The 25519-nt window shown below is 36.9% G+C and overlaps 1 protein-coding gene across 5 annotated transcripts in view; it reads right to left on the bottom strand.

The window, feature by feature from the left end:
* The window catches only part of baiap2a (BAR/IMD domain containing adaptor protein 2a), a 125121-nt gene that overhangs the window by 79097 nt on the left and 20505 nt on the right, over nucleotides 1-25519 (bottom strand). For all 5 annotated transcript variants that reach the window (XM_073837916.1, XM_073837923.1, XM_073837911.1 and 2 more), the window contains exons 2-3: nucleotides 15724-15799; nucleotides 7638-7724 (exon numbers count right to left, since the gene is read on the bottom strand). In XM_073837916.1, the coding sequence (XP_073694017.1) occupies nucleotides 7638-7724; nucleotides 15724-15799 (163 nt within the window). The remainder of the gene's footprint in view (nucleotides 1-7637; nucleotides 7725-15723; nucleotides 15800-25519) is intronic.

Below are 25519 nucleotides of genomic sequence, written 5' to 3'. Positions count from 1 at the left end.
ACAATCAAAGATATACAAGATATACCTAAAGAAAAACAAAAGAAAAATAATTTACAGCGCAGTTTCATTAAAGATCTGGCTCTCAGTCAAACTTTGTCACCATTCAAATCTATATTGTCAGTTTTATATCTAATAATCACGCAGTTTATGTCAATTAAGTATTTTAAATTTAATTACTTAGTATTTATTTCTGTTTCGGCTTACTTGAATACTTGATACTGTCATACACTGTAAATCAATAATTGCAAGTCAACTTAAGAAGTGTTGAAGGCTAATTTAAGGCTAATACTTTTAATTAAATGTTAATATTTGAATGAACATGTTAACTTTTTTCATTTACAGTTTTATCAATTGATAAAAAAAAGTGACTGAATTCTTTAAAATTTAGTATTATATCAGAATATTCATTTTTTGCTGTGGTATAATAAATTGGTTTAGGTTATTGTGGACATTTTCTATTAGTATTTATTTTTGTGATGAGCTTTTATTTTAATATTTTCAGTTTATTTTCATTTTAGTATAAGTTTAAGTAGTTTTGTGATTTAAATATTTCTATTTAGCTTTAAAGTTTTAATTTTTTCCCCGTTTTAATTCGAACAATTCTTCATGTTTGTCACGCAACATTTTTTTCCAACGTAGGCTCATTGGAAATACGTACCTCTGTATACATTTCTGCAAAACTGAAAAAACGTACCTATATGTACGAATCACTGCAGTTTATATACTATACATGGGCGTCGGAAGCAAAATAAATGTGGGTGGGTCCTCCCCCAGAAAAAAAAATACTGTATTATATGCCATTTTCTTTAGTCTGGTGCCTTTTAATTAATGTGTCTTTTTATACAAAGTGCAAATAAGCCGCTGTTTTGCAGGGGTTATTTGCGTTACCTGTGCTCACAATGTCACAACATTACAAAAAACTGCTCTTAAACAACATTCTCAGTGGCGTAAATGATAATTAGCGTATAATATCTTTTTTGATGCGAGAGACCCGAGTTTGCGTCCGCCTTTTGGCAAAATCGTTTGTCTTCCTTATCACTTCTCATATCAAATCGGAAAGACATTTGTTTTCAATGAAAATGAAAAAATGAATGAAATAATCGAAAAGTTGACAAAGTATCGGATAGGGTGAGGTGTATTTGATGTACGCTGCTTTGTACTTTGCTGTGTCTCTGAATTTTTACACAATCACTTGCAGAATATTATATTATGACTTCAAAATTTTTTACATCCTGCACAATTTGAAAATTGATACTTTCAAACATTGTCTTTACATATGCAACTTCATATGCATGAGTTTTCAAATTCATTAGGTTTGCTCAGTAGCTCTTGAGTGATGAAGAACTCCAGCATGAACCCTGTGAAACTACAGTTTGACAAAACAGGTCAAATCTGCATAAGGAAGTTAAAATAACACTGCTGCGTCACTTTTGCATTTGTTCACACTATTGGTTAGGTTTTGGGTTGGTTTGCTGTAGGACAGTGCTTCTCAAAGTGTTCTCACTAGTGGAATCACTAAATTAAATATAAATTAATGTTAAAACACAATACAATTAAATTTAATCTTTATTTGAGTAAAGTTTTTACTTTTATTATATATTTTTTTCCATTTACATGTACAGTACAGCATTTATTTAACTTTACACAAAACATTTTAATTTAATCATTAAATATATTTACCTGTTTGTAAACACTGTGCAGTGATAATGTTGTATACTGTGTATTTGCAGTGTAAAGTGGATGACAACAATAAATATTCTTATTAGGAATAAAACTACCTCATTTTTGAACTGTACAGAGCTGTAGTTGAACAGTTAGGCCTAGTACGCTACTGTATTTTAATGCTGGTCATTATGATGGTACTTGGAGAGACAAATATTTTCTGAGGTGGTACCTGGTGTAATCGATATTTCCAAAAGGATAGAGCATTAATGTTTTAGCGACACTTCCCGGATATTTGAATTCTGAACAGCCAAAATATGGACCTCAAGCAGCGTAATAAAACGCAGCAATATGTGCATGTACTAATATTATAAAAACATGGCACGGTCATGTATTGAACATGTGTTTTACTGACATTCTCTGGACATTTCACTTTGAAACTGCCACGAAAAGTGCCGTAATTATGCTGTTGCAGAAATGCATATACAAGCACGTATTTTCATGAGCCTGGGTTGTTATTTTCAATTAACGAAAACTATTTCAATAGTTTGAGTTAACAATAACAGCACTGTCGATCAGAAGCTCTAGAGCATGACATCACATCCTGTTGCCCATATTTGTATCGGGGTCCAAAGTAATTTTCGTGCTAGAAGCCTAGTGTGTGTCTGCAGCTTAACATTGCTCCTGGGTATAACCTTCCTGCAGAGTTCAGCTGCTACTCTAATCACACACCTGAAACAGATAATCAAGGTTTTTGGGTTCACTAGAAAATTATAGTCAGGTGTGTTAGCTGACTGAAAGCAGCTACTGTAGATCTCCACGACTGAACACTCCTGCTCTAATGCATAATGTAGTCGCTTTTGTTCTTGAGTAATGAATGCATGCACACACACACACACACACACACACACACACACACACACACACACACACACACACACACACACACACACACACACACACACACACACACACACACACACACACACACACACACACACACACACACACACACACACACACACACACACACCACTTAATCAAAGCAGAATGACTCATTGTGACACTGCTGACGAACAATCGCACAGGTTCTCACAAACCACACCTGCCCATTATCTACATGAAACTGCATTTGAAAATGACAGTGCAAAACAGCCATCAGTCAACTACGTTTTTAGTTTTGTAACACACACACACAACATCTTAACTTATTTTACATTTAAACAACGAATGTTTGGATTTAAAGGATAAGTTCACTTCCAGAATGAAAATTTCATGACAATTTACTACCCTTATGTCACCCAAGATATGTCTGTCTTTCTCCAGTCGAAAAAGAAATTAAGGTTTTTGAGGAAAACATTCCAGGATTTTTCTCCATATTGTGGACTTCAATGGGAGAAAAAAAAAATAGTGCAAGAGATATATATTTAGCCACAAATGCTTGTCTTGCACTAGACTTCATGCATTAGGTCACATGTGGCGTAGGCTGAAGTACTGACCCAATGTTTACAAAGTGAATGTGCAAAGAAACTGAAACGCCCTGTACAAAAAAGGCAAAACAACATTGGCGGACTTTTTGGAACTGAAGTACACAGATGCAGAACTAACCACGCATGACCTTTTTAGCGTGATTACGTAATGCGTGAAAATGAAGCACAATGCAGAACTAGTGCAAGATGAGCATTTGTGGTTAAAAAAGTATATAAATGTTTATTTTTTCTAGAAAATGACAGATTGTTTCGCTAGATAAGACTCTTATTCTTTTGCTGGGATGGTGTAGAGCAATTCGGACCTTCAACCCGTTGATCCCTATTGAAGTCCACGGAGAAAAATCCTGGAAAGTTTTCCTCAGAAACCTTAAATTCTTTAAGAACATCTTGGATGTCATGGGGTGAGTAAATTAATAGGACATTTTAATTTAGGAGTGAACTAACCCTTTAAAGTTAAAAGGATAGTTTACCTAAAAATTACAATGTTGTCAATTTACTCACCATCAAGTTATTCCAAACCTGTATAAATACCTGTTTGAATAAAGAAGATATTATGAAGAGTGTTGGTAGCCATTGACTTAAAAAAAAAAAAACACCATTTAAGTCTATGGCTACCATATCTGTTTGGTTACCAACAGTTTTCAAAATATGTTCTCTTGTGTTCAGCAGAAAAAAACAAAACTCAAACAGGTTTGGAACAACATGAGAATGAGTAAATGATGACAATTATTTTGGAGTGAACCATTCCTTTAACAAAGCCCTTTCAAATTTACAATGGTAATACATTAAAATATGTCTTATACTTACATAGTGTATTATACTGTTTGAATGAGATCCCATATTAATTTATTATTTTTTTTACAGGAACAGTAGTAATTGTGGTATCTTGGCAGTAACTATGGCTACCATGGAAACTTTTAGTAAGTGTTGGTATTAGTCACCATTAGGTGTCATCAAATATGAAATTTAAACTAAATGACAGAAGATTCAATATAGACAAACATCTAGTATATAATATGGTATTCTGCAGAAAATCTATTGTTACCATAGTGCATTTTTGTATGGGAGCGTCTTTCACACATCACAGATGATTTGTTGTGTGTATGTGAAGTGTAACTCGAGAGGGCTGCATTGTGTTGTATGTCCAGGGGGTCTGTGACTAAGGCTGAGACTCTCTCTGTGATTCACTCTCAGTCAGAGCGAGAGTGGGATTCAAGTGCTAATACCTTTTGCAAGTTCAAATAAGAGGTGAACTGCACTGTTGATTGCGAGTTTACTCCACCTCGGTTCAGGAAACTCCCTGTGGAAATGAAATAACGTAGATAGTGCCTTTTTATGTCCTGAGCAACAGCTCTAGCGTATGTGACACTCCTGACCCAATGTGATGGATATGAGCCAATTAAATTCACTGCATACTCTGCTTTCCCATTTCAAACAGCATTTATACCACAAAAAGGAGAGTTTGTGCAGATATTTTGAAATGTGGCATAATTAAAGGCGTATAGTTCACCCAAACATGAAAATTCTGTTTCATTTAATCATCCTGATGTTGTTTCAAACTAGACTTTTGATCATCTTCTAAACACAAGTAAAGATATTTTTAATGGAACCTCTGAGAGGTTTCTGTCCTTCCAAACAGCTTGATTCATATGGATTTCTTTTGCCAATCTTTATGAAGTTTGGATGTAATGGAATTTCATTGGAGAGACAGAAGTCTTTCAGGTTTCATCAGGTTTCATTAAACAATATCTTTGTGTTTCAAAGATGAATGAAAGTCTTATAGGTATAAAACCACATGTGACATTGCACCGCCAATGAAAACAGTTCCAAACAAAGTCAAAGTGGCTAATGCAGCTTCTTTGTTTAACAAGTAATAGTGTTTTGTTCCTGAATGAATCAATGTGTTTGAACAAAACATTGATTGCATAACTCAATGACTCACACATAAAAACAGTCACCTGTTTGGTTTCTGAATGAATCAGTATGTTTGAATTAATCGGTTGAGAGAATGACTCAATGTCTCATTCATAAAGACTGTGGCTGCATAGTTCCTCACTATTTAGTGATGTTGTGATTGGTAAAAAAGTCCTAGGATAACATACTAGATTTGGCGATATTCCGATGTGCACTTCCGATGAACACTTCACTATACCGATTAGTTAAGTGAATAATTCAGTGACCCATTTATAAAGACTTCCCTATAGCATACAACAGTATACATTCGAAAAACAATAGATGAAAAGTACCTGGATGACCCATTACGAGTTCTTGGGGTGTGCAAATAGACATTTTATTTTATACTGCCTACTTGGGTAGTAAGCAATTTGGAATGCAGCAACTTACTTGTTGAGTTTCTAAATGGATCATTGATTTAAACAAATCCATTGACTCACTTATAAAGACAGTCACCTTTGTCCAAAATCATAGTATTTAGAAAATAGCAGGCAAAAAGTACCAGGATAACAGGCTATATTCAGCAATATTCTGATGTACACTTTTGTTAAACACTTTACTGTCCCAGTTGGTTGAGCGAATAACTCAACTCATTCATAAAGATACTCTATCTTTGTAAATGCGCAAACTTCCCTAATATGTAGCATGCAACTGTATTCTGTCCGAACACATTTGAAAAACAGTATGTGAAAAGTACCTGGATGACTTACTACTTCTGTCAAGATCTTGAGATTTACCATTTAATGAGCCCATAGAAGAGTTGTCATTAATAGCAGGTAATCAACGCAACTGATGCCTACATGCTAACAAGGCAGATGTAACACATTTGGACATCATTCATACTACAAACATGCATACTATATTAGGGGCTGCACCGACTAGCCAATTAGTCGAATTTAATGCTCTGCCATGACGCTTTAAGCTTGACGTTGACTAAACGCTGGTCCTATAGAGGGCACAACAGGATGAGAAGTCTTTGAAGTCCACATTTACACTCTATTTCCAAAAAGCTAAAATGACAAATAAATGCATATTCTGAAAGCGCTCCACAAGACGTGTGATTATACCATCTGGATGCTTGAAACTGAACAGGAGAATGCATGTTTTAAGCAATCTCTGAGAAATATAATGACCCAAAGACAAAATAACTAATAAAAGCGAGCTATCATAGGAGCAATAGCCATGTAGGCAACATTGTGTCATATGCTATAGCTGTGCACAAGGTGTTCGAGTCTCAGCTCAAGGTTTAGTCGTATTTGTTCAATAATGTCGTCATAAGTGACTAATCGTCATTGACTTTTATCACATAAAAATCTGAAGTCGTTCAACCCCTATATTATATAGAATATACTTACAATGGTCCTCATCAAATATAGTGCCTACTTAGATAGCAAGCAGTTTCTGCAGCAACTCACTTGTTTAGTTTCTAAATTGATCAATGATTTGAACAAATCAGTTGATTGAATGATTCACTCAAAAAGACAGTCACCTGTTTAGTTTCTGAATGAATCAGTATGTTTAAATGAATCGGTTGAACGAATGACTCAATGTCTCATTCAGAAAGACTGTGGCTGCATACTTCTCTACTATTTAGTGACATAAAGCAGTGTGAAAAGAGTATTAATGTCCAAATTCATAGTATTCAGAAAATAGTAGGCAAAAAGAACCAGGATAGTATATTAGATAATGGATTATTTTCTGGAAAAAAATAATGATTTGAACAAATCGGTTGATTAAATGATTTAATGACACATTTATAATATTAGTTATTTATCACCAACGTAACAATATAACCTTGAAAAAGAGTCACTGTAAAATACCCACTGCTAATACCCAGTCTGTATTAGTACAGACTGACCATCTGCAAGATGCAAATATTGCAAACAAAAGTCAACTAGAGTCTAAATTCACCCAGGGCACCTGATAATGAGGTAGAAGATGATTCAGTCCATGCCAAAAGGACTGGAAAGTTCAATAGACGATGGGGATCATATCACAAATACAAAGTAGATTTCGCTGCCGTACCTCTAGCCAAACCCCATAAGCAACAAGCATCTTGAGGGTCACGCATACACCCACTCTCACATCCTTGGCAGAACAAAGAACCGACAAACAATTCTGACAGCCTCCCTGTAGCAGAAAGTGAAATGCTATTTCAAGAAGTTATAGCCCTCGAACTAGATCTGCTTTTTAAACTGATCATAAATGATGCATCGGTGAGTTTCCCTGCAGCACGGCAGATGAATTCCCATCCACTGCTGTCAGCCCTTTGACTTCATTTTCCACGCAAACTGGAGAAATTGAGCAAGTAAAACAAGGAATAATTCACGCCAGTACAGAAACTGCTGCCGGTTTAAAAAGCTACAATAAAAGCTTTTCAGCTACAAATTCTGACAGCCGGGCCTAACGAAAGCAACATCGGCGCTTTGCTGATCATGTGGTTCCATTAGTGCGTGTTTTGTGGTGTCATGTCGGATCAAGCCAAACAGTTTGCCTGTTCCCTTGAAGCTAAAACAGAACGGCGAGACTCACCCAAGTCTTTAGATCCTTGGCTTTCACTGGCCAATTCTCCCATTCTCACCAGAGCATCGAAATAGCCCTTCGCTGCAAACGTCACACCTGCAAAATATGGAGAAACATGTCACAAATATTCTCATCTCTCATTACAGCAGTATATTCGATGATCAAAGGGCCCATGACGAGGATGGGACGGCTCTCAGCTGCGCAAGTTGGTGTCAGTCCAGCTGGGTAATGAGCGGCAAAAAAAGCTATAGGAGTGGATGAGTCTGTCGCACAACAGGAAACACAATCAGTTGTACAGGAAACACATTTAGAATGAGTAAAGATAGTCCTCCTGTGACTATGGAAATTTGGCCAGACCAGCCCAGCTGTCGTCCTCACACACACACACACACACACACACACACACACACACACACACGTTTGTTTTTGTGAATTGTGGGGACATTCCATAGGCGTAATGGTTTTTATACTGTACAAACGATATTTGCTATCACCCTACACCTTCCCTACACCTAAACCTAGCCCTCACAGGAGATTGTGCACACTTTTACTTCCTCAAAAAAACTCATTGTGCATGATTTATAAGCCTGTTTCCTCATGGGGACCTGAGAAATGTCCCCACAAGGACAACATTTACTGGTATTCCTATCCTTATGGGGACATTTGGTCCCCATAACGTGATAAATACAAGGACACACACACACACACACACACACACACACACACACACACACACACACACACACACACACACACACACACACACACACACACACACACACACACACACACACACACACACACACACACACACACACACCGTTTCCCAATCCCATGCCACATTAAGGTTTTAAAATGTCAACTTCGGCGAAAAAGAATAAACAGAATATCATTATCTCAAAAAGTCTCCCTGGATTCCCACATGTGTGCAGACGAGCGAGAGAATGTGTGTTTGGTTGTGTGTGTATGTGATTTCCCATCTAAGAAGTGGTCTGGTTTGGTGTTGGGCCAGCATAGCTAGGCGATTCACTAATAAAACCTGACTGTTAACATTGACCTTTCCTGAGATTTCATGAACTACAGTTTTGCTTCTCGTGGCTTAAGCAGGTATCTGCCTCATTAAGACACCAGAGACATCTCACTGAAGCTGATGTAACTGAAGATATTAACTGTATGCTGTATATGCAGTGATCTGCAAATGTTTGGAAACACTAGGCAATGGGGCTTTTTGGAGAATATGAACATAAATCTTTACCATTTTGTGACCAATCTGCATTTAAAGGGGCAACACAAAACATTAAAGGTGCCATAGAATCCTTCCATAGAATTATTGAGTAGAGCAGTAAACAGGTAAAGATGGACCACTAATACAGTGTCCACCTGTGTCTCCGGTCTCACAGATGTTTACTGGAATCAGCTGCTTGGACCCATTCATGTCTGTCATTCTGGCCTATGCACACAATACTGAGGAGTTACAAAGCCACTGCAACAAACTATGACTGGCAGCCAAGACACTGGTCTTCCCCAAAAACCTACAAGAGCAGCTCAGGCACTGTTATGCAACAGTGCTTCCTGTAAGCGTGTCCCACACTGCACCGCAGCTGAAATAATGCCTCCCTCATAGCACGAGCGCAGAAAACAAGCATGGAGAAAGCGGATACCAGTCAGCTGCTCTTTATGGAACTCATTCAGAAATCAATTGGGACCTTCATCTGAATCTACCGAGAGCCTGTCGAAAACCACCCTGGCACGGGCAGAAAGGCCACAAAAATCAGTTGAGCAAACAATTCATCAAGCTGACCAGCTGTGCCTCTGATTAAGCAAGGCAAAGCAGACTGTTGCACTAGGTGAGCCACTATGTGGCTAGTGTTCAGGGCTTATTTACAAGAAAATTATGCAAAAATGTGCCAGACAGATGGGACCATCAACTTCGGGAACTCACATAGAGACAAAGAGAGAGAAGGCCCACTGTATTTTTCTGTTTCTTTGCTTCTTTCTTCTTATAGTTTTCTAGGTTGGATAGGCCAGTATGAGAACTCATATTTTTGCTGATATACTTATTTGTAGGGGTGGGGATCATTCTGTACCTCACTCCTCATTTGATTTGATTTAAATCAATTCTTGGGGTCAAAATTCAATTCAATTCCACAATTCATAATTTTTCATCTATTTTTTTTTTGTGCACACTGGACATCAAATGCACCAGTATTTTAATACAAAAACACACTAGTCTTTAATATGGGTAGTCCTCACTCAAGAATTCAGAGTTTCCTATTAACTATTAACTTCCTAATAAATCAAAAACAGTTTACTCTGAATTCAATCATAACGTGTTCAGAAAGAAAACGACATGTACTATTCACTATTTGGGCACATCCCTACTTCCCATAATAACAAAAGATCAATAATTAATATAATATTTTTTCCAAACACTTTCCCTTGCTGAAAATGGTTCAGGCTGTATTTGTTTGTCCTGCTATTATTATTATTATCGATTTTTGAAATTTGTAAATCAATGTAAATCGCTAGAAGACTGAATTCATAAAATCGATTCATATGTGAATCGATTTTTCCCCACCCCTATTGATTTGACAGAAATTGAGAAGAGGTCAACACTATAAAAAATGTTAAATTTTATTTCATTAGACAAATTCAAATGTTAAATTTGATTGAACTATAATCGAAAAAATCAAAAAATCTAAAAAATAGAGTTAAATAGAATGTATGTAATTTAGTATTTACATTTAAAAAATGTTAAATATAAATAAAATATTAAACAAACAGAACTTAAAACTTACACATTAATTGTTATTGAGATGTAATAGATGTTTCAGCTTTATGTAGTGTTTTTGATTATATTCTTTTGTAAAAAATAGTTTCAAGTCACTATTAAGGTAATCAGTGTTCTCTTCAGTTAAAAGCTTAAAAAACTTGTTTATGAGCTTATAAAACTTTTCTCAGTTTGCTCAACAAACTGATTCACAAGTTAGACTAAGGAAGTTCTACATCACTATTATTTCATGTTGTTCAGCTTCACTTAAAATGCAAGCTTAAAGGATTAGTTCACTTCCAGAACAAAAAATTCCAGATAATGTACTCACCCCCTTGTCATCCAAGATGTTCATGTCTTTCTTTTTTCACTCAAAAGAAATTATGTTTTTTGAGGAAAACATTTCAGGATTTCTCTCCATATAATGGATATGTATGGTGCTCTAGAGTTTGAACCTCCAAAATGCAGTTTAAAAGCAGCTTCAAAGGGCTCTAAATGATCTCAGATGCGAATTTTCATTCATATACATTTTAACCACAAATGCTCGTCTTGTCTCGTCTTTGTGACTCGCATGCATAGTCTGTGTGATCCGGGTCGTACAGTTAGAGTATGTCGAAAATCGCAGAGATGAGACAAGACGAGCATTTAAGGTTAAAATAAATTGTCAATTTGTTTAGAAAATAACCGATCATTTCACTAGAAGATGCTTCTTCCTCGGCTGAGATCATTTAGAGTTCTTTAAAGCCGTGTTTAAACTGCATTTTGAAAGTTCAAATCATACTTATCCATTATATGGAGAGAAATCCTGAATTTTTTCCCTCAAAAAACTATTTCTTTATGACTGAAGAAAGAAAGACATGAACATCTTGGATGACCAGGGGGTGAGTACATTATCTGTAAATTTTTTGTTCTGGAAGTGAGCTACTCCTTAAAGGAACCTGAATACACAAATAAAAAACATTGTTATTCCTGAGTTTGTAGAACTTCTGTTCACTAAAAGTACTGACAAACTTTAATTGTAAATTTGATTAAACCTTTTTTTCATAAGCTCCATAATTACTTATGGTTGCCTCAAGTTTTTGAGTTTATTTTGTTTTTTAATTACTTTGTAAGTAGGATTGGTGATTGAAAACTGGCTCTTTTTCAGAACCTGATGCACTATTAAATAAAAATAATAAAAAAAATCCCATGACTATGATTTATGAAGTTTAGTTCCATACACGGTCCTTGAACGTCTGCATTCATCTGTCAATATGAAACACTGTTTACTAAATTATTGAATCAACAGAGCCACAGCAAATTGTTTAAAGTTGTTTGCAGACCAAACAGAATGTGAAAAAAAACAAAGAGACAACTTGCACAATCCAATTATCTGTTGTCCTCAGTAGTTAGTACAACAAACAAAGCATGACCAGTAGAGTCAAATTCTCAAATGAACAATTTCTGAACGGATTCCATTAAGCTGACAGAAAATAACTGATGGTTATCCAATTTCTCACTGTTTACTCTCTATACTCTTTCTCAGATTCTTAAAAATGCTTTTTCTTTCTTTTTTGCACTTGTTCGCTACCCAATGGCTCAGTGGGCAGCAGTGAGTAGCTCTATGTATTCTCTGAGAAAGTCTCCAGTATCCTTCTGACCCTACTACTGCGCTTTGAAGGTTGGACGTATAAATAGTTTGCATATGTTTCCTGTTTGCAACTCGTTTATGGATTGTTAAGCAGAATTGCAATCCTCACCATTCTCATCCATATATGCAAGTCTCCCGCTTTGAAATTCTCTTTTACTGAGAAAGAACCATGTCATAACACACTCCTCCTACCGTTCTCATTCATCTTTCTGTGCCTGAGGCTCTAAAACAAATCAGCAAGAACAATACCAGTCAGAAATAATAAATGGGGGGTAGAAAGCTTTGCTGACTTTGTGTCTGAGTGATTTAATTTCCTAAAACTCGGGGTAGGGGTGGTAAAGACATGGCCTGAGAGCAAAAGAGGATTACGATTTATTCTGGTGGGCTTAGTGGCCTAGGACCTCCCAGCAGACCCCAGTTTCCCCTCAGTATGGGGGAGTCAATTATGGAATAAATCTCTGTGTCTTCCCTTTATGTCCTTTCAGCCTTGTCTCTATGGTAAAACCCCACATTTTTCTCTACCCCACTGCTGCATAATTTGCGCTACTACTCTATCCAACTTGCTACCTGTGGACAGCAGTCTGGCAGCATATGGACCCCTGTGTGCAGTCAGCCCCTTTCTAAGGATAAGAGTCTTTCAACCACCTCAGGCAATCTGCCTTTAATGCTCAAGAGTTTGAAGGGCAGTCTGTTTCACAGATTTTACATAAATCCCCAAGTAGTTAGGGTGCTGGGATTTATGGGTAGCCCCTGTTTCCTTTGTGACTCTAAAGCAATATTGCGGATTCAATAAGGGAAAGATCAGTTGACGGCATTTGGAAATTATAAAAAAAAGTTAGGAATTTTTACAGGACATGAAAGTGATTTTTTTAAATGGTCACATTATATGTCATTTTACTGCAAGATACTGTAAAATGTATGTTTTTTTTAAAGTAAACACTGTAAATTGCTATATCATTTACGGTGAAGTAAAAAGACATTCATAAACGTTTTGTGTGACATCGCATATGTGATCCTGGACCACAAAACCCAGGTATAATTTTTGACAATAGCCAAAAATATACTGTATGGGTCAAAATTATCGATTTTTCTATTATAGTAAAAATCATTAGGATATCAAGTAAAAATCATGTTTGTAAATTTTCTACCATAAATATATAAAAACTTCAAAAACTAATTTTTGATTAGTAGTATGCACTGCTAAGTACATTATTTGGACAACTTTAAAGGCAATTTTCTCAATATTTAGATTTTTTGACATTTTCAAAAAGTTGTATCTCAGCCAAATATTGCCAAATAAGCTTTTTTATCCAGCTTGATGTATACATTTCAATTTAAAAACAAATTGACCCTTATTGGTTTGGTGTCCAGGGTCACACATGATTATATGTTATATAGTATTTTTTCCCTTCTGACTTCTGTCAACATAACAGTATTTTTTTTTTTTTGGCTACATTTTATATTATTTACTTTAGTTGTGGTTTAAGTAGACATATTAACATTACAGTATATTAACAACATTGTAAAATATACAGGAATAAAGTAATACTGGAAACATTGTCTTATTTTTCAATGATGAAAGTTGCGGTAAAAAAAATTACTGTGATAAAATTTCAGGTATTTTAGCATTCCTGTATATTTTACAACAACAATAAAGTTTTTACTGCAACTAACAGGCTTTTTACAGTTTATAGCATAATTATCACAAAAAATAACTGACTTGTCCCTGGTTTTCATTTAAAAAGCAAATATTGAAGTTGCGGTGAGGTACTTCCAGTTGAAGTGAATAGGGCCAGTATTTGGAGGATTTAAAAGAAATGTAACTGATAATTTACATTAAACAGGTTCAATAAATAAGTGCATTATTTGAACTGTAGAACTGTTTAGACTTTTTACAGTCATTTTTGTGTTTATAGGATTGCACTGTCAGGGCAACAATGTTGCAAAAATTATAATAGTTCTTTGAATGTTATTTATGTCTTGTGCCTATACTATTTAAGCCATAAGCAGTGTTGGGAAAAGTTACTTTTAAAAGTAATTACAATATTGCGTTACTCCCTAAAAAAGTAACTAATTACAGTACTAAGTTACTTTTTATGGAAAGTAAAGGGTTACGTTACTTTTGCATTACTTTTTAAATCTGGGCAAGGCTTGCTTGTTTGTTTTTTAATATAAAAAGCTATATTTTTGGTAAATGTAAAAGCCCTTTTACATTAAAAGCCTCAGGCTGAAGGAAAAGTAAATTCACGTCTGTACAGTAGACAGCAGAAGAAGAAAGCTCAACACTCTTCAGCAACACAAAAAAAGAAGAACAAATGTTAGTTTATCTTGAGTGATTTTTTCTTATTAGTATAGTTGAATTGGATCATCGAAGGTCAGCAGCAAAGACACTGGTTAATAAAATGGGATTAAATACATAAAAGGTATTTGTATTATTTAACATTTAATTACTGTAGGTTTGCGTCATATTCTGAGTTGCATTTCACTGCTTTTATTCATTTTCAAGAACACAAAACCTGTTTTTTATGAGTGAGATAAATTATTGCATGTTTCTATTTATTCTAGAACTAAAGCAACATGTTACTCCTGAATAACGATTTTTCTTACCATGAGGATAGGAGAGCTTTCAATCAATAAATGGAAGAAAAGTAACTGGCTTTACTTATTTGATAGTTTCTTTCTTTTTCTAAATTAAAAAAGTAATGCGTTACTTTACTAGTTACTTGAAAAAATGTATCTGATTATGTAACTTGAGTTACTTGTAATGTGTTACCCCCAACGCTGACCATAAGTATTTTAACCAGGGTTATTATACACCCTTTTCGAGTGCGACCATTTGTAAATTTTATGAGTCTAGCTTCTGGTCTCATCTACATCCAGCTATTTTTAGATGTACAAAACAGCTCCTTTTGATGTTTGATATTGCAGATGTTTCTTCCCATATTATTGTAATGTATTAACCTAATTTTGAACACACTGGTTTACAGTGCAAACAGTTAATGTTTACCGCACGTTGTTATTCTTCTCATTATTTCCCTACAGCAGCTAATGAACCGGAAGTAAACTATAAAAAACACAGATTATAACATTTATAGATTGTCCCCATTCACTCAATGTAAACATCTCACCATAACCCAGATTTTCACCCTTTTAGAGAAAAACATTGAGAAGCCAAAATATTTTTTCAAAATCAATGCTGTCGATTGAGCTAGGACTAAACCTGGGATATTCCTTTAAGGTGTACTCCTGCACATCACCCTAAAGGTTTTATGGTCACTGTTGACCCGAGGCTGCTGGAGCAAGATTACATTTGCCAATGTGAACACAGACATCAATGGGCAATTGTCTGGCTTTCATCGGTCACCTAGCGCACAAAGCTTTCAAAGTCGTCTGATTGTTCCTCTGTCTGATGGCTAAATATCAAATCATCAGTGAGGCTGGGCACATTATCTCCTCTGTGAATGCCCTCATCAGCTGAGCGCTTGTGTTCGGCCCATCTGAGCTCAGGAGGTGTCTCGGGCTGTGTGAGAGTTGATAAGGCTGTGTGGCCATCTGAATGACAGGATGACAAATATTGTCATCATCTTCAAATGAAGTGGCATTAAAGGCGGATGGGAAGGCGTGGAGGGTTTGGACAGCTGCCTGAGCGCCGATGAAACACCGGATGTCTGGAGATGTGATGCGAGGGTACTTACTGGAGAGAGCCTTCTCGTAGTTCTTTCCCATGGCGATGAAATTCCGCAAACAGGGATTGAACTGTTCCATGATGGTCTGCAAGAGAGGGAAAGATTTGTTTATAAGGCAGAATTGCAACATGTTCAACAAGTGCTCATGGGTTAATGGCAGGCCCATATAAAATCCTAAAACTAAGGATGCACCAACTTTTAAAGGCTAACCAGTACCAATAAACCGATAAGCTGATAGTTGTCAACTTATGGCCTACAACCTGATATTAAAATTCCACATTATTTCATCAAATAAATGTAAAATGAAAAAACAAAAAGTACATTATAATGTACGGTATGAAAACAGATACTCATTTTAAGATTTTGTAAGGGGTCATGAATTGAGAAATAAAATTTTCCCTAATCTTTTCACATATACTGTACAGTAGCGTTGGGTCGATAGACGATGCCATCGTCCATCGCCGATGGCCAATAGACATCACGATGCTGAGCCGGCATCACGATCCTCCGCCCCGCCCCCGCAGCGCCCCGCCCCGCCCCCGCCGCAGCAGCAACCCGCTCACGAAAAACACACACTTAATCACTTTAAAGCCAAATGAAATGCATGCTTTCAATTTCTGCATCTTTACTTATTTTATTATTATTATTATGAGGAAATAATAACAAGGAAGTTGTTAGTGATCACAATACAAATTACAGTGAACTCCTAACAAATTACATGAAAGTTTGTTTACATTAATAAATGAGGCATACAAAAACAGCAGAAAAAAATCTAAATAATTTGAATTAAATTAGATTAAATAAACTACACCAAATATGCCCTTTTCATGGTTTTACCATAATGAACAGAGCTTGGAACAAAAACAAGAGAATATATTTTTTTCTATCGAAATACGAATGTACAATACAAAGCCTAGTATACATTATAAATAACACTTTATCATTCAAATACATTGGGAATATGGAAACACTTGGATTTGTGCCGAAAAACAGAGGTGCGTGAGCCCAACGCGCTATTTTTAGTTTCGCTTTGTTTTAGTTTCTTAACTTTATATATTTTGTTTCATTTCTGTTCTGTTTTAAATACCTCTACATTTAAATCATTCGTTTTGGGTCAGGCGTCAGGGTAACTAACTTATAGCTATGTTTATAGTGTTTATAGTGTTTATAATGTTAATACATAATATTTCGCTTGATTTGGTATTATTTCTGATATTACCCTTTCTCTCTAAACATTCTGCTGCTCAGTAAATGCGTTTGGAGAGAGTGGGTTAAGCAGTAAGCAAACAATGAGAGCGTTATTGAACTTAAAAAAGCTGACTGGTCGAAAATATGTTAAGGACCAACACAAATGCATCTATATAAACCCGCGCTTGCTCTTGTCTCGTCTGCACGCACGCACTGTCACGATCTAATGCACTTGTTAATGCCGGATCTTTAAAAACAAATACCGGAACGCAAAAATCCAAAATCGGACATTTTCCAGAACAGGATCGGGCTCAAATTAAGCACTGGTGGACACGGTAGGCTACAATTAATTAATTCGTTATGAATAAATTATTTAACAACAACCATCCCTCACCCCCGCCCCCCCCAGACGATGCCATCGTCCATCGCGATGTTTCACATTAGACATCGTACGATGCCAAATTGGTCGACATCGCCCAACCCTTCTGTACAGTACTATACCAAGGCTGTTTTTACACTGCCACTCAAAAGTTTGGGATCAGTAAGATCTCTAATGGCTTTTAAAGACATTTCTTATGCTCATCAAGGCTGCATTTATTTGATCAAAAATACAGAAAAAGAACTGTAATAATGTGAAATATTAAAATAACGGTTTTCTATGTGAATATATTTTAAAATGTAATTTAGGTTTTCTAACAATATACATGACTGTTCAGAAGTTTGGGGTCGGCAATTCACCAAGGAAGTGTTAAATTAAGTAAAAAATAAATAAAAAGTGATAGCATAGATTTACATGTTTACAAAATGAGTATATTTTCAATAAATGCTGTTCTTTTTAACTTGTTATTCAAAGAATCCTGAAAAAAAAAAAGATTCAGTGGGTTCCAAAAAAATATTTGGCAGGACAACTAAGTCTAATAATAAATAATCAGCATATTAGAATGATTTCTGAAGGATCATGTGACACTTAAGACTGGCATAACAGCTGATGAAAATTCAGCTTTGCATTTATTTTTATTAAAATAAAAAAACATTATTTTTATATTGTAGCAACATTTTGCAATATTACTATGTTTTCTGTATTTTTGATCAAATAAATGCAGCCTTGATGAGCATAAGAGACTTAACGTAAGTCTTACTGATCCCAAACTTTTGAGCGGCAGTATGTTTAAAAATACAGTAAAAAACACTAATATTATAAAAAAAATATTACAATTTAAAATAACTATTTTCTATTGTAATATATTTTAAAATGCAATTTCTTTCTGTGATGCAAAGCTGAATTTTCAGCATCATTACTCCAGTCCTTCAAGTCAATCATTTTAATATGCTGAATTAAAATCTATAAATATAAATTAATGCATAATATAAGTGTCACTGTAAACATAGGACCAACTACTTCATAAACATCACAGACTGAATTCCAGAACATGCAAAAATTAAATAGAGACAGATAATCAAAAAACAACTACCTAAATATGCAAGCTAAAATAAATAAGCACATACATAAATGCATAAATAAATTCACTAATCAACCATTTCCAGCTTCTGCCGTCAACTAAAAATATCAGCGCAGAAAATAAATAAATAAATACAGTCAGTAGATACCACCTGGGGCAGGGTAAAGGCGCCTGATAGCATTTACCGCCTGTTAAAAATACTAGATTACGCATGAATTTCCATGATGGCTGGTTAGTGCCTTCTAGTTAAGCTAGTTTACCAAAGGACCTCAAGCGCAAAACATCTAAAACATAACATATGAGGCAGCAGGGGCTGTGCATACCAAAGATGCTTCCATTTTCCCTCATGCAAAAACTGTCCACAGCATCATCCCTCGTTCACACCACCCATCATTCCATGTTGTGTTAAACAGAGTGTGATTATTCTTGTGGGAGGGAAGCAGACACTCATTCTGGGGGTGAGCAAAGAGCTTTGACATTTTGTTCAGGGCTTTGAGGCTGTGTTTAAGAGGACATGAGGAAGTAAAAGAGATAGAAAGTGAGCATATGTTGGGAGTTAATGAACATATTTCGCTCTGAAGTGCTAGTTTGTGGGCTTGTTAAACTGCCAGGAAGTGTATACGGTGCGTTTTAAAGGAAGGGATGGGATGACTGGTGTTTCTGAGAGGGCACATATGCAGGGAGGGCAAATTGTCTCCGTTCCTAGTGCAACCAAAATAAACACTTTACCGCCTTGCCATGCTGTAATCCTTCAGTGATGCTCACTCGAGCGGGCATCTGTCATAGCACCCTGAGCACCATCCACTTCCCCTTGAGGGCTTCCTCCAATTAGAGCAGCCACAGTCTGCCAGGGCCTTAGGGTTAACAAAGGCCTGAAGCTGACAGCACAACACCACCGAACCCTGCTTTCTTCCTCCAAAATTCACCATGAATAACTACATTGCATACAGCAGCCTTTAACACCTCACAGGAACCTTATGACCACCCCTATAAAAACAACTCAAAAACAGTCCAAATCAAGCTGGATTTTCACAGTAAACATCACTGTTGGCCAATCTATAACCCTCAGTATCACTATAACTGCTACATAACACCACGTCACAGAATTACTTGATTGTAGCATTAGCATCTACAGCTGAAGTCAAAAGTTTACACACCTTGCAGAAATCTGCAAAATGTTAATTATTTTACCAAAATAAGAGGGATCATACAAAATGCATGTTATTTTTTATTTAGTACTGACCTGAATAAGATATTTCATATAAAAGATGTTTACATATTAGTCCACATGAGAAAATAATAGTTGAATTTAAAGAAATTACCCTGTTCAAAAGTTTACATACACTTGATTCTTAATACTGTTATCTAAATGATTCACTGTTGTGTTTTTTTTTTTTAGTGATAGTTTTTCCATCCCTTGCCCCTTGTTTGTCCTGATCAGTTAAACTACCCGCTGTTCTTCAGAAAAAAAATCTTCAGGTCCCACAAATTCTTTGGTTTTTCAGCATTTTTGTGTATTTGGACCCTTTGACTGTATGATTTTGAAATCCTTTTCACATTCTATTTCTTACACTTTTACACTAAGGGACTCATATAAGGGGTGAAAACTTTGAAGATTCAAAAATGTAACTTATTTTGTCTTTTGGGAAACATGCAAGCATTTTCTGTCACTTCTGAAATGCAGTACTAAATGAAAAAAATATATATATATTTAGGCAAAATAAGAAAAATGAACATCCTCATTCCGTTCAAAAGTTTTCAATCCCGGCTCTTAATGCATAATATTTCCTTCTAAAGCATCAGTCCTGAGTCTCTCAGTTGTCCTCAGTGACAAAAGATGGATCTCAAAATCATACAGTCATTGTTGGAAAAGGTTCAAATACACAAAAAAGCTGAAAAGCCAAATAATTTATGGGACCTGAAGGATTTTTTCTGATGAACAGCGGGCAGTTTAATTGAAGCAAAGGGACCCATGAACAAGTATCACTAAACATTATAAAAATAAAAAAAATAAAAACATTTGAACAGGGTCATTTTTATAAATTTAACTAGTATTTTCTCTTGTGGACTATATGTGAACTATATGTGTAATATCTTTTTCAGGTCAGTACTAAATTACATAACAAATAATTATTTTGGTAAAATAATTAACAATTAAATAATTAAGTTCCTGTGCAACTCTACACCAAACCCAAACTTGAACCTACCCCATAAAATAATGCAAAGACAGTAATTATTGTTCTTGTTCAGCAATACAAAAATGACAAAATATTGATGTGTGCATGCCTAGTAAGCCTTTGTTGCCCTAGTTGTATCTCTTCTAGCCCTAGCCTCATGTTGCAATTGTCATGTAATGTTAGCTGTGTTGTTTCATTCGTGCCATTCTCAACACTTTTCTTGTGGCCTCATGGGCGAAGTGTTTATCATTATGTGCACTATAATTGTACTCTATGTGTACTTTTTTCATCTTACAATAGAAGGGAAGCATGTGATTTTGGATGCAGCCAAAGTCCACTTCCAGGAAAGTCTTATTTGCAATGCCTCCAGGCAGCTATTTCCGGCATACAAAACTCCTATCTGTTTCAATGGGGAAATACCGAAATCTCAAAAACTGCTTGTCAAACTCACATTTAAAAACATATTTCGAATCAGCAACAAATGTATGTCTCTTAAATGATTTATTTTATGCTCAAATATTGTTAAAACTATGTATTTTTTTAGGTTGGTCCACCCAATATGGTGTGCAGTCCCTTACAAAAATAAACCATGGTTTTTCTACAAATAAAACCAAACAAACATGGTTACTAAAGTTAACTATAGTTAAATTAACCATGGTTTTACTACACTAACCATAGTTTACCATGGAATTTGCAGTGGTTATACAAATGGTAATCAATATGCCAAAAAAAAAAAACATGGTTACTACACCTTTTACTATAATAAAACTTTAATTTTCATAAGGGGCCTAAGATTTCTATGGGAATTTGAGCGTCTAACAGTAGCTGCAGTGATGTGATGACTTTGCTAACTGCCAATTGGCTGTTTTATTTAGAAGGTGGGAATTGTGGTACTTGCATTACTTTTCCCATGGCAACAACAAATCCTTAAATACTACCTCAAGTTCACAAATTTACAACTTAATAGATGCATAAAGGTAGATGACATATTAAGTGGCTAAGCATTAGGTGATTTAGGATTTAGGTCAGGGTTTCTTTTTAAATTTGGGGCAATAAAGTATATCAGCATCACAACAACACTGAAGCTGTAGCAATGAAAATCACCAATTTGCTTAAAGACTGCAAATGAATGTTATTACTGTTTTTTTTTATAATTTACTGTAAAAAAAACAAACATCACTGTCTTTTTTGATCAATTCAATGCATCCTTGAATTGATTTCGTAAAAACTGTAATGACCCCATACATTTGAATTACTATTAATATAATAGCAGTCCTTATTATAAACACAAAATACTAATAATAATCAACTTTAATATTCAGTGAGGACAATTAGACTATGATTTATTTGATGGGGGGCGGTGAGGGACCTGAATAATGGGTAGGGGGGCGCTGGCCCAATAAAGGTTGAGAACCACTGATTTAGGTGTTAGGAGCCAAGTGGCACCCAACCGAGTAGTTACAAAATAAGCAGTAGCTAACTTTGTCCCAATTTAAGTAAGACCTTCCGAACAGCTGGTGCAACCCAGGATCGGCCTTTTGGTAGATGCTGTTCAATCAGTCAAGATACATAGAGGAGCCAAATACAGGCTGGAACAACATACAGAGAAATACCAGGTCAAAACGCTCTCAGTTGCCTGGACTGGAAGGCATATTTGGACAGACTTTATCTAGCAGATTTGGGTCAGGTATTAATAACCATCAAACTACTCAAGGACTAGTTTGGCAAATGTTGCACTCAATATTTCATCAATCTTATAACAAAAATATCAATGTTTTCCACTATTAATGAAGCTTGAGAGTAAAACAAGTGCTGATCATTAAGGAATCTTTGGCAGAGCGACAAGAAGACCTGTTCCCCAGGCTTCATTGGCTTGACGTCACAGGTCACCTTCCCGCTCCTGCCACACTCTCTGGGCAGCTCTAAAAGTGGGTCTGCACCTGACGGAGAGTAAGATGGAGAGTATGTAGCAGTGCCTCAGCAAAATCAGTCACCCCAGGAGCTCCATTAGGTGGAAAGAAAGAGACGCACAGCAAGTGTGAATGAAGGTAAAAAAAAATACATTTTCATGAATCAAAATATTAGCAAGGGTTATTTGTTTGTGCTTTTCATGTCTTACTGTTATATCAAAGCCTGCAAACTGGCATTAAGACAAGGTATGAAATGTTCCAGAAACAGATGATACGTGAAGAGCACACACTGACACTGAGGAATACAGTTCTCTTCTCTAAAGGATGAAAGACCTCTCTCCATTTCAAGGATTTAAAAAAAAAAATCTTTCTTTACCTACCCTCTGACTCTTTCCCTCTCCTTCCCTATTCCCCCGGGGACTTCTTTATAATGCCCTGTCAAAATATCTCATTAAAAAGACCCCGTCAACAACATCCTCATAACATGTGAGGGCAAGAAAAAGAGGAAGAGAGAGATAAGGTACAATGAAGAGAGGTAGAGATGTGAAGAGCCTGGCGATACATGTGGGTGGTTTACATAACGGTTAGGCGAGACCAGGTCTGGACTCATATGGCACTCCAGCAATCAAGAGCAAAACTGGGTGACACTGACGTGGGAATGATAGAACACTAATGAAGTGGGCTGTGTTCCAAAATCTAACAAGCTGCTTACCTAGGTGGCATTTTAAGGTATCACGTATGTGTTCCCAATGCGAAAGCTATTCGAAAAAATAGGAAACAATCTTCTATTGGCTTTAAAGATGCTTCTAGTTTTGGCCAAACAAAGTATGTATCTTTTTTTTTTTACAGAGAAGGCCAAAATGTACATACCAAAATGTACTATAGTTACATTAACATACACCCAAATAAGCTGTTTTTATGGCTCAATCAGACTGAAAAGCCTTTATGTAAACAACTGAGCTCACACATGTTATTCAGGGGCATGAAGTTTACCCACACAGCTCTTACTAGCTGCCCCCTAAACCTCACTCCTACCCGGGTCACGAAACCAATTTAACCCCTCCAGTTCTATTCACTTCAATTGCTCCGCACGTGATTTGACAGTTTCCAAGCAGGATTTTAACCGTTTCTGGCATTAGAGGCAGGTGTGCTAACAAGCTAAAGACCATAGCTTCTAGCATCAGTTGCTAGCACACCTCTTGAGATCAGGGGAGTGAAGTTTACCAGGACATCCCCTACTAGCTGGCCCCTAAAACATCACTCCCATCCAGGTTACGGCACCAATATTCCCCTCCGGTTCTACCCCCCTTAGTGGCTCAGAGCATTTTTTGACCGTTACTGAGTGGGGTTTTCCGGCATAGGAAAATGCATGCTAACAATGACGCTTTAGACCACAGTGTCAGTCACTAGCACAGCTCTTGAGACACAGATCTTACTAGCTGGCCCCCTACACCTCACTCCCATCTGGGTCAAGGCACCAATGTAACTCCCTTCACTCTACTCCCCTCACTCACTCAGAGTGTGATTCGGCCATTTCTGAGTGGGATTTTGACTGCTTCCAGCATAGGAGGCGACGCTTAGGGTCTTACTAGCTGGCCCCCTACACCTCACTCCCATCTAGGTCAAGGCACCAATGTAACTCCCTTCACTCTACTCCCCTCACTCCCCCAGAGTGTGATTCAACCATTTCTGAGTGGGATTTTGACTGCTTCCAGCATAGGAGGCGACGCTTAGGACCACAGCCTCTAACGTCAGTCGCTAGCATGCCTCTTGAGATCACGGGAGTGACATTTACCTGCGCAGTTCTTACTAGCTGGCCCCCTAAACTTCACTCAACATCTGGGTCATGGCACCAATTTAACCCTTCCAGTTCTACTCCCTTCACATGCTCAGAGTGTGATTTAACAAGCTGGATTTTGACAGTTTCCGGCATAGAAGGGGCAAGCCTACCTAGGATGCTTAAAACCATAGACATTAGCATTAGTCAGTAGCACACCTCTTGAGATCAGGGGAGTGAGGTTTACATACACAGATCTTACTAGCTGGACCCCTTAACCAAACTCCCACCTGGGTCATGGCACCAATTTAACAGATATTAAATAAATTTTTACTCTCCTCACTCATTCCGAGCATAACTTGACCATTTCCAGCATAAGGGGCAGGCACACCTCTTGAGATCAGGTGAGTAAGGTTTACCTGCACAGCTCTTGCTAGCTGGCCCTTTACACCTCAGTCCCATTCGGGTCACGGCACCAATTCAACCCCTTCGGTTCTACTCCCCCTTACTGGCCTTGAGCGTGGTTTGACTGTTTCCATGTGGAATTTTGACTGCTTCCAGCACAGGAGGCAGGTGCTAACAAGAATGTCTAAGACCACAGCCTCTAGCGTCAGTCGCTAGCATGCCTCTTGAGATCAGGGGAGTGAGGATTACCCGTGAAGCTCTTACTACCTGGCCCCCTAAACTTCACTCCCATCCGGGTCATGGCACCTATTTAACTCCTCCGGTTCTACTCCCCTTCCTCGCTCCGAGCTGGATTTGGACTGCTTCAGGCATAGGAGGCAGGTGCCAACAAGGTTAAGACCACCTCTCACACACCTCCTGAGATCAGGGGAGTGAGGTTTACTCACACAGCTCTTACTAGCCGGCCTCCGTTACACTCGCCCCCTAAACCTCACTCCCATCTGGGTCACAGCACCAGTGTAACCCCTCTGGTCCTACTCCTCCCACTCGCTCAGAGCGGGATTCAAACCGGCGTTTCTGGCGTGGGAGGTGGGTACGCTAACAAGGATGCTTAAGACCGCAGCTTCTATAGTTAGTCACCAGCATGCCTCTTGAGATCAGGGAAGTGCACATGTGAACAAATATGTGAATCAGATTGCAAAATTTAGAGTTCATATAAGTTTTGTAGTACCTAAAATCAAACTGGACATATATGGACTGATGAAAATTAGAGCCCGTTTTAATGACTAAAATAAAAAATGTAATGTACACATATAATGTATTTATATGAGTAATGGAGTACATTAGATTAGCACCATTAATGTCAAACACTAATTAAATCAGTAGTGT

Source organism: Garra rufa, chromosome 1 (assembly GCF_049309525.1).
Source record: "Garra rufa chromosome 1, GarRuf1.0, whole genome shotgun sequence".
In the NCBI taxonomy this organism is placed as follows: domain Eukaryota; kingdom Metazoa; phylum Chordata; class Actinopteri; order Cypriniformes; family Cyprinidae; genus Garra; species Garra rufa.
Note: the sequence above shows the minus strand (reverse complement) of the source record. Positions and strands in the feature narration are given on the sequence as shown.